Below are 14,200 nucleotides of genomic sequence, written 5' to 3' on the forward strand. Positions count from 1 at the left end.
CAGTGTCGTGTGTGTTGCTCCGCGTCACCGCCAAGAAGAACAAAGCTGAGGTGAGGAGAAAAGCGACGCTCTTGGGGGAACATGCAATCAGCGTGAATAGACCCCGCCTTCACCATGCAATCTCACAGATCTTGTTAGCCCATAAAACCGGCAAGTTTTCTGAAGTTTAAGTGTGCCGATGTGAATGCCTCAAAATAAAGACTCTATTTGAAAGGGTTGTGCAAGAACGACAACTCTGGGGCACAATTCAATTAAAATCCGGCATGAAGAGTTAAAGCACGTCAGTAACAAAGTTAAAATAAGATATAATTAACAATAACATGTTGATTACTTCAAATGAAGTGATGTTAGAAAGATTATATACCTTTCTTGCCGCGTTCTGTGAACCAAAGCACTAGGGAATAGAGTTGGAATTTCCTCTTGTTTGGTGTGGAAATTACTGGAGACTTGCGAATATACCTTTGCACGGGTTGCTGAAGGAAAAAAAAAACGTTCAGTGACTTATAATATATAACGCTTTCTCTTTCCTTAAAAAAAATTAGACCTAGTTAAAACATGATGCAGTCAATTCATCCTCCGCCCCCTTTTCTAGATACACCTGGTGAACCACCAGTAACATGGAGAAAATGGTTTGTTGCATTCGAAAATTATTTGGGAGCATTTGGAGCGCACAGGTTCAGAGCAGAAAGGAAAAAGTTCTTACTACTTCACTCGTTGGGGTTTGAAGGAAGAGAGACTCTCAAACATTTACCCGATGCGGCAGGTGAAGTTGGCGAAGAAACAGATGAATACCAAGTCACTGTGAGAAAGTTGAAAACAAGGTATGACAAGCAACCCAGCGTCGTTGTATTAAGACATACATTTTTTAAAAGAGCGCAAAAGATAGAGGAAGATGTAGACACGTACATTACTGCCTTGAGGAAGATGGTGGCAGAGTGTGAATTTGAAAATTTCAGTAAACAATTGGTACGTGACCAGTTCATAGGAAAATGTCTAGATAAAACCATCAGACAAAAGTTGCTGTCCTTGGAAAATACCTCTCTAGATGAGTCTATCCGTATTGCTAAGAGCATTGAAATTTCACAATCCTCTATAAAGGAGCTAGAAAGTAGAAATACAGAAGTGGTCACACCTGTGCGCATAAAAATTTTTATGAAGAGAAAAGATTATCAACAGAACAATTTCTTCAAAAGAACTGACATCTGCTTCAGGTGTGGCTATCCCTCGGACGCAAAAAGTGGAAGACCATGTCCTGCGAGGAATGCTACATGTCGTAAATGTGGAAAAATAGGGCATTTTGACAAAGTTTGTCAAACTCATAAAAAAAATACAAACCAAGTTGCATGTGTAAAGGACTCAAGTGACAGTGAAGACACACTCAGTGAACTAAAAGACATGGTCATGGTGGTCTATGAAGGAAACATAAGAAGTGGTAATCCTAATTACTGTGTAGATCCCTATGCGATCATTGGAGTTGTTGAAATGAATCTGAGACTATTGGTAGACTCTGTAGCTAGGATCACAATGATCAATGAAGCACTATTCAGGGAAAAATGGGGAAAAAGACCCCTGCAACCTCCTGATCGAGAGCCTGTATCCTATGAAGGGAGGAGCATAGACCTTCTAGGGTATTTCGAAGATGTCTTGGTTTTCAAAAACAGGCACATATATGGGAAAATATATGTGGCCGTGCATGGACTAGACATATTAGGATGGTTCCATCAAGGTTTGTTTAGTATGATGCTATGCCCGGGAGCAAAAGAACAAATATTGGTTATTCGCGACCAGTCACATGTGGAAGATTTGCTCAATAAATGCCCGAAAGTATTTTCTGGAGAGTTAGGAAAGATCAAAGGGTTCAAGCGCAAAATAAAGATAATGAATGATGCTGCGCCTGTCAAACACAAAATCAGAAGTATACCCTTCAGCATAAGAGAAGATTTGGAAAAAGAACTGTTGTCCATGCAGAGAAGAGGAGTCATTGAACCCATTGAGTCGTCGGACTGGTCTTCGGCTTTAGTGGTAGCACGGAAGAAAAACAATGAACTCAGAATCTGCATTGATCTGCGCAGCCTTAACAAGGTTATTTGGGTGGATTCGCACCCATTACCAATTATATCTGAAATGTTGGGGGTAGTTGCAGGGCAAAGTTTTCACTAAACTGGATTTGGCCTCTGCGTATCACCAAATCGAACGCGACAAGGATTCACGCCACTTCACTGCGTTTAACTCCCCTTCAGGATTGTTTCAATTCTGTCGTATGCCTTTTGGCCTGGCTTCGGCAGCCTCTGTCTTTCAGAGAGTAATGGTCAATCTGCTCAAGGGAATCAAAAACGTTGCTATATTCCAAGATGACATCCTGTTATATGCTAAGGATCAACAGGAACACGACCTTGTGCTGAGTAAGATTTTGTCAATTTTTCAAGAACATGGTGTGGTACTAAAAAGGACAAGTGTGTGTTCTCTAAAGACAGTGTAGAATATCTTGGTCACACATCTCAAGCGAGGGAGTCACACCAAAGCAGAGTTTGGTTCAAGCCATAATTGATGCTTCTCCACCAAAAGACAAAGCTGGAGTAAAATCTCTTTTGGGTCTCACTGAATTTTATGCCCGATTTATCCAAGACTATGCCACTAATATACGCCCCATATCAAGATTGCTACAGGACAAAAGTGAATTTGTGTGGGATAATGAATGCAAGCTTGCGTTCAATTGGATAAAAGAACAGCTAAGTACCGTAAAAGCATTGAAACCTTTTGTGCAGGATGTCCCATGCACTCTGACTGTGGATGCTAGTAGCTTCGGTCTAGGGGCCGTCTTGACACAGATGGTTGGCTCTAATGAACACACAATGGGATTTGCATCCAGGGTACTTAGAGAGGCAGAAACACATTACTCAGTGATTGAAAAAGAACTTCTAGCATGTTGGTGGGGCATTGAAAATGTTTAAAATTATCTCTGGGGGCGAAAATGTACACTTCAAACACACCACAAACCTTTGGTTTCTATTTTAGGTAATACCAACAGCCGCAATGCTACACCCCGCATAGCCCGTATAGCATCAAAGCTTTTACAATTCAATTTTGATGTGAATCACATTGCTGGGGGAAAAAATGTGAGGGCAGATGCTTTGTCACGTTTGCCCGCCACGACTAGTCAAGCCTTGCATTGTAATGACGACTGTTGTTTTGACGAAAAGAAGATTGTATCATAGCCAGTGTTGAATTGATGAATATTTGTACAGTAGGACGAGAAGGTTGGAAGGAGGCTAGTGATGATGTTTTAAAAGAGGTGATGAAGTACATTACCCAAGGGTGGCCTAGAGAAAGGAATGTGTGTGTGGCATTACAACCCTATGTGAAGGTGTGCGAAGAGCTTTCTATTGAAGATGGCTGATATTTAGGTTAGATAAACTTGTACCTCCAGAAAACATCAGATCCATTCTTCTAGCCAAAGCTCATGAGGGGCACCTTGGAGCCACTCTCACCAAACGTAGAGTAAGAGAGTACTTTTGGTGGCCACAGATGGACAGAGACATTGATGCAATGGTGCAGGAGTGCACTGTTTGTTCTTCTAGTGACAAATGTCTTCATACTGCCTGTTCCCCTCTCACACCTCTTCTTGGTGCTCCATGGGAAAAACTTGGCATTGATGTGTTAGGACCCTTCCATAGTCTACCTCATCAATGCAAATTTGCAATTGTGATGGTGGATTATTATACCAAGTGGCCGGAAACCAAGTTCGTATCTAAGGTTGACTCTAAAGAAATTATTGACTTCATGAAAGAAATTTTCATGAGAGAAGGGTTCCCTCAATCCATTATTTACGACAATGGTGTACAATTTGTGTCTGCTGAAGTAGAAGAGTTTCTTAAAGAATCAGTGATCACCCACAACAAAAGCTCTCTTAACCACCTGCAAACCAATGGTTTGGTGGAGAGACTCAATAGAGTCATTGGTGATTGTGTCAAATGGGCTATAGAACACAACAAAGCTGTTCCCCAGTGTGTAAGGGCAATGTTATGGTTCTATAGGACCACCCCCCATTCCTCTACAGGAGTGTCTCCTTTTGAACTTTTGAGAGGCAGAAAACCATGTACAGAATTTAGGCCCGCTTGGATGTCTAAGTGGTTTAAATCCAATTCCACTCCCCAAGAAATTGATGAAAGAGTTAGAAACATGAATGTAAAAGTCCAATCCAAACAGAAGGAATACTTCGATGAGAGGAAGCGGGTTAAAATCAGAGAATTTGCTGTGGGAGATTGTGTCAGAATAAAGAAACCAGGTTTTGTGAAAAAAGGTGAATCTAAGTTTGGTGAAACTGTTGTGGTTGACAAAGTGTGTGGAAGTGCTGTTCGGGTTAACGGACAAAATTGGTGGAATGTTAACCAAGTGGCAAAAGTCAAAAATGTTCAAAATGATTTGAAAGGTATTATTGATGGAAGAAATGCTTCACATGTTAATCCTCCAAGTGATCTCAGTCTTCAGGGTTCCTCTTCTCAACCCTCTACTATGAGGAGGAGCACTAGAGTAATCAGAATTCCTGTTAGATACCGACGTTAAGTCTCTTTCCTTCTTCTGTGCACCTTTCCAGTTTTCTTTCTCTTTCGTTCTCTCTCTCTCTCTCTCTCTGTTAGGAGATATGTAGTGGGCTCGTTTGCCTCGCGCGCCCCGTGCGCGAGGCTTCAGACATGGCTCTCGTGCTGCCCGTTGGCACACGAGAGGCAGTTACAGTTGATGTAGTTACTCGGCCATTTTATGTGTACCCGGCCGGTGCATGGATGTGCAGTGGGAACTGTCAATAAAGATATTACTGAAAAACATCAATATTGCCTTTGAGTCATTACAAAGTTCCACCCCAAGTCCTCCTCCCATACTTCCACAAGTGGGAGTTTCCACAAATAGACCTCTTTGCGACAGCAGAGAACGCAAAATGCCCAAAATTCGTCTCCAAATTTGCACACCCTCTACCCAAAGACAATGCTCTATGGATTAATTAGCCAGGAATATTTTCCTTTTCTCTTCCACCTCTCCCTCTTCTTCCATTTCTGGTTCGGAAGCTCAGGATGATGCCTCTCACCCTCATTCTGGTAGTTCCCACATTGACTCTTCAACCATGGTTCACCACACTACTAGAACTTTCAGTAGTTCCACACAAGAAGCTTCACCTCAACGCAAACCGTCTCACTCCGAACCATGGTGAAATCGACACCCAAACCCAAGGGAGCTAAGCCTAGTGATTTGGCTCCTGAAGTCACAGAATGCGGATATCTAAAACTTTCTGTGAGACACGTAAATGTACCACTAGAGCTTGCTATGCAGCTAAATGGAAAAGATTTATTGTAATAACCAAAAGATTGATCCACTCAATGCATCTATACAAAACATTATTTGTTACCTCCTGCATTTACACCACTCAGGGCTTGCTTACACTTCCATACGTCTAAATATTGCAACAGTGGCAGCCTATCTTCAAAAAAGACAACAGTGATCGTTTTCAGAGTGCCAGCTATTAAGGCGTTCATGGAAGGCCTTAAAAGAGTGATGCCCCAAAAGGTCCCACCTGCTTGGAATCTCAATATTGTTCTAACGCGACTTATGAGTCCACCCTTTGAACCATTACAGACTTGCCTCCTCCAATATCTTTCTTTGAATGTTGCTTCCTTAATTGCTATCATCTCACTAAGGCGTGTTGGTGAGCTTCATGCACTAACTTTAGAAGAACTTTCTTCCAGCTTCATAGGGTTAGGGTGGTTCTTTGGACTAGGCCTAAATTCCTTTCAAAGGTAGTATCCCCTTTCCACATAAACCAATCTGTTGAGCTACCTGTTTTTTTCTCCTCAACCAAATTCTGTAGCAGAAAGAGATCTTCATACACTAGACGTTGAAAGATCTTGAATGTATTATAATGACAGGACAAAAGATTTTTGCAAAACAAAACAACTTTTTGTTGCGTTTGCTTCCCCTCATAAAGAGAAACCCATTTAAAAATCAGGCATTTCTAGATGGATCGTTAAATGTATCCAGGCATGCTATCTCAAAGCCAAAAGGACTTTGTCTAAACCCTTTAGAGCACACTCCACATAAATTGGGGATATCTATGTCTTTCTTAGGCAATGTTCCCATAACTGACAGTTGTAAAGCAGCTACATGGACTACACTACACACATTTACCGAGCACTATTGTGTGGATGTTGTAGCACTCAAATAAAGCTAATATAGGACAAGCGATGCTACGTACACTTTTTCAAACAAATACACCATCCACTGGTTACCCACCACTTTTTAGAGGGTGCTGCTATACAGTCTATGCAAAGCATATGTATCTACTCTCACACATGCCTCGAACCGATTATGTTACCCTTCTGTTCTTGGCATGTAGTGCTGTAGATTCACATGCACCCACTCTCCTCCCAGGACACATATTATTGTTTCAGTTCTAATCTATATTTCATATGCATAGACATCTCTTTACCTACACTTAATTTTACTTCATTTTTCACCCTCTTGTGGGAAAACAATCTAACAATGGAGTCAATGCCCATGCGCACTAGTACCAAGAGGAGGAGTGCCCTTACCTTGTGACTCGAAAGACTTCTTCGAAGAAAAACAACCAGTTAAATACGCCCTGCAGATGTATATCAATATTGTTATGTTTAAAAGAGGAGCGTAGGCTCATTAACCCTGGTTAGCAGGGGTAATGTGCACAGTACTTCGAGAGCCTGTAAAAACTGTCAAGGCAAACATCTAGGGCTACACAGCACAAATGATGGTAAATCCCTACAAGTATAACATTCAAACATCTCTGCATCACCTTTAAAGTACACTGTCCAAAATATGTACAGGTTTTTTTTTCCTTCTTACTCACCAAACACAAGGTGAGCTAAGCTAAGGCAAATTATACTGTACAAGTCAGATATAGTAGCACGAAATGTAGTTGGAGATAGATATCTGTGCCACGTGCTCCACTGAGTTATGCATTTTGCCCAGAACCCAGGCTCCTCCACAATTTGATTGTGTTGAAGAAAAAAACTGAAAACATCTGCTGAAAAAGGTTTTTCTGTCTTTCTACAAATCTTCCGGGACTATACCTCTTTGTCAAGAGGTAGGGCCACGAAGAGTACAATACATTTACTGAAGATACTCATACCTGAGTAAACATCAGATAATACTGGAACTAGCACAGTCACTCACAATCACTGTACACCTTCTGCTGAGGAAGTGTCAAAGACCCACAAACGCCATCTGATGATGATGATATAAAATCTATATAGTGCACAGATACTGCAAGGAGTGTCCCGGCGCTGGATTCAAGATTACCTTCAAAACACAGATTGTCGTGTCAAGCTTGTTAAAAGAGCTATGTTTTAAATTTTTTCTTAAAGATGGATTGCTCAGTTGTGATACATAGCTCCAGAGTTCATTTATTTCAGGCGACTGGTCTTAGATAGGTAAAGGACCTGCCACTGGTTCTAAACCAGCAGATCTTTGGAATTCTAGCTAATCTATTGTTCGAGAAATGTAGGTTTCTGAAAGGGACATAGTGACAAATCCTCTCTCTCAGGTAACTAGCTTCAGTATCGTGCTTTGTGAACAAGGACTAGGAATTTAAATAGTATCTTATCTTAATAGGAAGCCACTGAAGTGCCCTCAAATGAGAGGACGTGTGGGCTCTCGGGGGAAGATTGAGGATGATTTAGGCTGCCAAATTCTGCATCACTTAGTCTGTTAAGAAGATATTCTGCAAGACCCAAGTATAGGGCATTTTCATAATTCAATCTGGAAGTTATCAAGGCTTGGATCACCGTTTTCTTAGCTTCAACATACAGTAAGTAACGTGTGTGAAAACCGAAAACAGTAACCAGCCAGTGCCTGGTTTTGTGGTTGGTTGGAAAAAGCACTGTCAAATGTGATTCCTAAATTCCTTACAGTGCCTTGTTGTGGGCCAAGGAGGGGGGGCATCCTTTGGCCAAGAGGTCCTCCATAAGTCTGGTGATGTTTGGCTAATAAACACAATCTCGGTCTCGTCAGGATAGAATTTTAATTGTTTGGACAACCAGTGAAACACATTTGAGAGGCAATTTTTAATGGCCTCTACAGCGAACTCTTCTTCCTTTCCAGAGGTGAAAAGAAGCTGGGAGTCATCAGCATATGAGGTTACCTTATCCCCCCTAGGTCTTAGCTAACACAGCTAAGGGTGTAAGATAAACATTGAATAAGGTGGAGTTGAATGCCGAGACTTGAGGCACTCGAACAACTAGCTCACGAACTGTGGAGAAAAAAGGGGGCATTCAAACTGCTTGACCTCTTTCATATAAGAAGGAAGTAAGTCACTTCAGGGCTGGGCCATCAATCCCAATAGATTAGAGACCAGCAAAGAGTCTCAAGTGGGGGACGGTATTGAAGGCTGCCGATAGATCCAACATAATCAAGACGGCTTTCCCTTTGTCCTGTTCCCTTGATATGCTTGGCAACCTCTAACAAGGCCATCTCAGTGCTAAAGTGAGGTCTGAATCCACATTGACTCTGGTGCAGAAGATTAATAATTTACAAATACGGTGAGAGTTGTGTATTTGCAAATTCATCTAAAACTAGTGAAAAAGCAAGGAGAAGGGAAATGGGCCTATAATTTGCTTGAGATTTGGGATCAGCAGGAGGTTTTTTAGGCAAAGGCAGAATTTTGGCACATTTCTATTGCACCAGAACCATTCCTGTTGACAATGGGGTATTCAAAACTTTTTTTGCAATGGAATTGATGACTTGTGCTGCTTTGGCAAGTATACCGGGAGGGCATGAGTCAGATGGAGACCCTAATTTAAGGATCTTGATGGCCTCCATACCCTCTAGGTAGGAAGTTGGAAAACGTTGGCATCCCAGGAGTGGTCTTACTAGAATTTGCTATCTCAGAAGGGATGCCATCTGTCTGCGAATACATGAGCAGGCTTGCTTGAATGAGGCCAGCAGGTCGCATCATTCTGCTGAGGGTTGATGGCCTCTGATGGCGGCCTCAGGGCTCATGAAGGTTTTTACAATTGTAAAAATATAGTTAGATTTATTGCCTGCTTCGTCTATCCCCATCTCGAAAAATGCTTTTTTTTGCTGAGAGGACCTTTTTGCTAACTTAGAGGTCATTTTGTCAACCAAATTATAGCTTTTTTGCCATTTTCTCTCAAGGTTTTTCTGATGTTTCTTACCAGTCCTAAGATCCTCGTTAAACCACTGGGCCAACTGTTTGGTTCTGTGGGATCTGAGTGCGGAGGCCTTAGCCAAGTCCTTAATGGTTTTAAGAATCTAGTCATCCATGCACTAAACCTCCGGTTCTAGTACTCTGAAAAGAAGAGAAGTATTTGCTTCCAAAGAGCGGCGCAGGTCTGCTCTATGAATTTTGTGAAGAGCTTGTGACATGGTTCGTGTTTTCCTCAAAGGAGGTAGATCTTTTTTTTGATTGTTGCCATTTACACTTAATTGGATGGTGATCAGACCATATTAATGGTAAAAAAAATCGAGCGGTACAGTCTTCAAATTAGGAACAATTTGGTCTAATATGTGACCAGCTTGATGAGTTGGTTTAAGCACCTGTTGAAAAAGACCAAGAGAAGACACAGTATCTAAGAGTGAGGCTTCCTAAGAGTTTGATGGTTTATCCATATGAAGACGTAAGTCACCTAAAGCTAAAACAATTATTTCATATCTGAGGGACCAAGAAGCCAGAGTGCTGCCCAGTGATCTCAGAAAAAGACCGGCATGGCCTGGAGGTCTACATATAAGAGCCCCAGCTATGGGCTGCTGGGGAGACAGGTTGAGGCGGAAGCCCAAACCTTCAGTGCATTCCATTTCCTCAAGAGGAATGGAAACTCAAACTTGCTTTTATATATTATTGCCACCCTCTACTCTGCCTTTAAGGCAATCTTTCCTGAAAATTTTATATCCAATAGGAATGGCTTTGAATATGATTGGATTACCCAATTCTGGAAGCCGTGTTTCTGTAAGAAACAGAATATCTAGCTGTTCTTCATTTAAAAAGTCCCCAAAAAATGCATTTCCTGCTTTTGCAGTGAGCAGACATTCAATAAGACAGCTGAGAACTGCGCCAGGAATGGGCCTATTATTTGGGTACTGGCTGCTGTCAAATCCTTTGCTGTCAAACTCTTTGCATTGGGGGCCCAATGACCATGATTGCAAGAAAAATCATCCATTAGTGTATTAGGTGGGAAATGCCCACAGCAGAGTTACCAAGCGCCTCCCATCAAAAGCCAGCATATAACATAACCAAAATCTAGGTAAATTATTGGGCTTCTCACACTCTGTGAGATGTCTTGAGATGTGCAGCTGGTTTAGTTCCTATTCGCTGGCCTATACAAGGGCTTTATGAAATAGCATGCAAACAGCAACAGAAAATTTGCTGGTTGCCCCGCTTTACCAAAATTGACTGATTATCTTGCCTCCCGGTTGCAATTTTTTTTGTGCAAACAGCCAGCAATGTTAGCAGCCTGATTGAGGCTCTACGTGGCATTTGGCAATGCTATAGGATTTTATGGTATTAAAAAGACTGCTAGATTTCACATGCTTGTGAAGACCTTTTTTGAATTTTCATAATTATGATCAAAACGAATTGATGGCACCCTGGAGACTGCATAGTAACTGAAAATAATGTTTATTAGCAACAAAAGCCCACAAAAAATAATTTTGATAACTGTGGATTGGGTGTCTATTATTTGCATCTCATAGAAATGAATCTTATGTAAGTAAAGGGCGCTCTGGCAGAACATCACTGTATTTTTGTATGATGTTCATTTCAGGTTGAGTTTTCATTACGTGAAGAATCAAATATTTTTCTTTTATAACTTAATACTGAAAACATAGACTCAACAACTACTGAGTAAATTATGTTTCTCTCACTGCCTTCAACACTATGCACAAAATTCTGTTTGTTGATTTGTGTATTTTATTTTGTGGCAAAGTTTGTATGTTATTTTTTGGTGGCCTGGAAAATTATTGTCCTGTTAAATGTCCAATAATTTAGAATCAACGAAAGTAAATATTCGTGATGTGCATAACCAAGTTATAAATCCATGTTATATTAAAAGAACTAGCACAGCCACCGTCCAACCTTCACTGAGGCAGTGGTCAAGGTTGCCCATGAACCGCTCCTCTGCCCATAAGAGCTCTTCAAATGGCCTACCATCAAAGCTGGCACTTAACAAAACACTTATTTATAAAAATTATTGAAAGTGAATATTAAATTGGTGATGACAACGTACTTTGAGATGTGAAGTCATGTGCACTGTAGCCTTGTTGTAATGCAAGCCTCTTATTTACTCCATGCATATGCAGTTTTTTAAAGTACAGTTACCGTTAATTATTGACAAATAATTTTTAATTGGTTGAGAAATCTAACAGTGTATGCTTTTATACAGGAGAAGGCATCCAATGACTCTGGGATGGACCTCGGCAAAGACTCACCCTCGGTCAGTCAGTCTCTAGAAAAACAAATTGAAGATAGAACATCAGACACTGAATCTTTTCCACTTACCTTGGATGCCTCAACGGAGACTGAATCACAGTATGAAATAGAAACCCAAAGCGAATTACAAATAAAGCAGCTTTTTGATACGTTGCAAGATATGGAGATACGGTTGGAGCGCTCAGAAGCAGAAAGGAAGCACTTAGAGTCACAATTGAAGATGGGCCTTGCAGGAGAAAGTGGCATAGACCAAACAGAGATTTCTGAGCATGCCAGTGACCTCATCCTGAAGGTAGAAGAATCTGAATGCGGATCTGAAGCCCACTCAGACGAGAGCGTGATTGCACAGGTGGATAAGGGAAGTAATAACGTGGACTTTCAAAAGAATGATGAGAGTGCAGCCGATGATGAGCAGCAAGCTCTAAACAAGGAACTAGAATTATTGCGAAAAGAACAAGAGAAAGCACTGGCTGAAATTGGGACCAGCAAAGATAAAATAACCAACTTGGAAAAAGAGCTTGAAAAGATGGAAGATAGACTGGCAAACATGATGTCCTCTGAAGAACGAGAGGAAATGATAAACTCTTATTCTTTAGTTATTGAGAATATTAACCAGGAGAAGGTATTGCTAATCGAGAAGTACACAGAAGGGCAGGAAGAAATAAAAAGATTGCAGGATGCACTGTCAAGTCTAAGCAAGTCAGCTAGTGAAGGTACAGACATGAAGGAGACCATGAAGAAAACCATATACGAGCTCAACAAGCAAGTGAATGAGTTGTCGCTTATGTACAAGGAGGCGCAAAGTGAGCTTGAGGATTACCGCAAGAGGCCACAGGCAGCCGATGCAGACTCCAACTACATTAGCAAAGAGGAGCATAACCGGCTAATGCGGGAACTGAAGGACATGAAAGTGAGGGTGGAGGAAGAAGTGGTAGAGCTGGAAGCAGAATATGAAAAGGCAATAAGTGAATTGGTGGCACTGAAGAAGCAATTGGATGCAGAGAAAGGAAATTCCTTAGAGATTTCTGAGAATAGGCAGCTTATAACTTCCCTAAAAGACAATGTTGTGGAGCTAGAGGCAGAGCAAAATGATCTCAAAGAGCAACTAGTTAAAAAGGAATTGGAAGTGACCAACCTACAAGAGCACCTGTTGGAAGAAAAAGAGATCAACCGTGAGCTAGAAGCAGCTCGGGGTTCTGTCGAAAAATTAAAATCATCTTTAGAGGAGGAAGTTAACGTGTTATCAAGCAGACTGAAGGATGTAATGAAGGAAAAGGAAAAGGTGTCTCTGGACAGTGCACAAGTGAGGAGAGAGATGCTGCAGGTTAATGGAGAAAAAGAAGTTCTTCAAAGCCTTCTGAAATCAAAGGAACAGGAAGTAGCTGAACTGTGTCTCAAATATAATCAGATTCAAGAGGATCTTGCTGAAATGAAGAAATGTTCCGAAAGCTCTTCAAAACTGGAAGAAGACAAAGATCGAAAGGTTAGTGATGATTTATGACAAAGCAGTGCTTGAAGTTAGGTTTTGCATTCATTAAAACATATCAACTATGCAGAAAGCTAAGCACATGCGATATAAGCATTTTTTGCTAAGAATTGTGCTTTTTTAAAGTCGCACAGTAAAGAACAAAATGGATTTGTATATTTGTCTGGGACATATATGCTACGGGGAATTGCAAGGTAGCGGGACAAAGGAGACCGCAATCGCTGTGGTGGCCTACCTCTAACAAATGTGTGACTACAGGGTGACACCACCTCTTCCTGGGTTCACTACAAGTAGTCTAAACTTTTGATGGAACCCAAAGCGAGAAAAACATTGGTGGCTGTTTGTATTGGTATCCTCATTGATAGGATTGTTTGGCGTGCAGGCTTTACACATAGGCGCACACCTGAGCTATCTAAATACGCCGACGGCCTAAGAGAAGTGATAAATCTTGAGGGATCCCAGAAGATTAGCTGGCTATCAAACATAAAAAATGTCCTTCTGTTATTGGGATTTAGAGAAGCCTGGGAGTCAGGGACTCCGTTGAATAAGTCAGACATTAAGGGCGCCTACTGGGCTTGGATTGACAGCCAGGAAATAGTAATCCCAGCCTAGGCAGACTGACTGACGAGTTTCGGTTGCACAAACAGGTTCCCAGCTTAGAGTCCTATCTAGATTTTATACAGAAACCCAGGGATAGGGCCCTCTATATACAGTTTAGATTGGGTACGCTTCCTGTCCGTGACTATACCAATAAATGGAAGCCTCCCCACCAAACTCACTCAACCTGCCCACACTGTGAGGGAGTGGTTGAAAGCATCCCGCACCTTATGTTCGCATGCCTTGCATACACTAAACCGAGAATAAGATGGTTAAAACCTATTTGTTGGCAACCAGGAACCACCATGAAGCACTTAGAATAATGCAAGCAGATACTAACACAACTCTGGCTTGCGGTGTGGCCAAATTTCTTAGCTGGGCATGGGTAATAAGATCAAAAGTGTCATGTCCTGGTTGAAGATCTTTTTAAATTGTGCTTCTATTCTGCTTCAAAGCTGTGACAGTTTAATGCATTTTTTAACCTTGATTTGGGTTTTTTTCCTCTAATAAGATGTTATTTATTGTCGGTACGACTGCGTAAAATAGACTTTTTTAGGTTGGGGCATGTAGTTTATCAATTCTTAAATACCTAGAACAAGTATAGTGTTATTCTTGTAGAGCAACTTGCATCCCCCAACTGAGTTTTTAAGATT

The 14,200-nt window shown here is 41.3% G+C and overlaps 1 protein-coding gene across 5 annotated transcripts in view; it reads left to right on the forward strand.

The window, feature by feature from the left end:
- RAI14 (retinoic acid induced 14) overlaps positions 1–14,200 on the forward strand; it is a 450,945-nt gene that overhangs the window by 416,001 nt on the left and 20,744 nt on the right. For all 5 annotated transcript variants that reach the window (XM_078674923.1, XM_078674924.1, XM_078674926.1 and 2 more), the window contains one exon: positions 11,418–12,947. In XM_078674923.1, coding sequence (XP_078531049.1) covers positions 11,418–12,947 — 1,530 coding nt within the window. The remainder of the gene's footprint in view (positions 1–11,417; positions 12,948–14,200) is intronic.

Source organism: Lissotriton helveticus, chromosome 2_1 (assembly GCF_964261635.1).
Source record: "Lissotriton helveticus chromosome 2_1, aLisHel1.1, whole genome shotgun sequence".
In the NCBI taxonomy this organism is placed as follows: domain Eukaryota; kingdom Metazoa; phylum Chordata; class Amphibia; order Caudata; family Salamandridae; genus Lissotriton; species Lissotriton helveticus.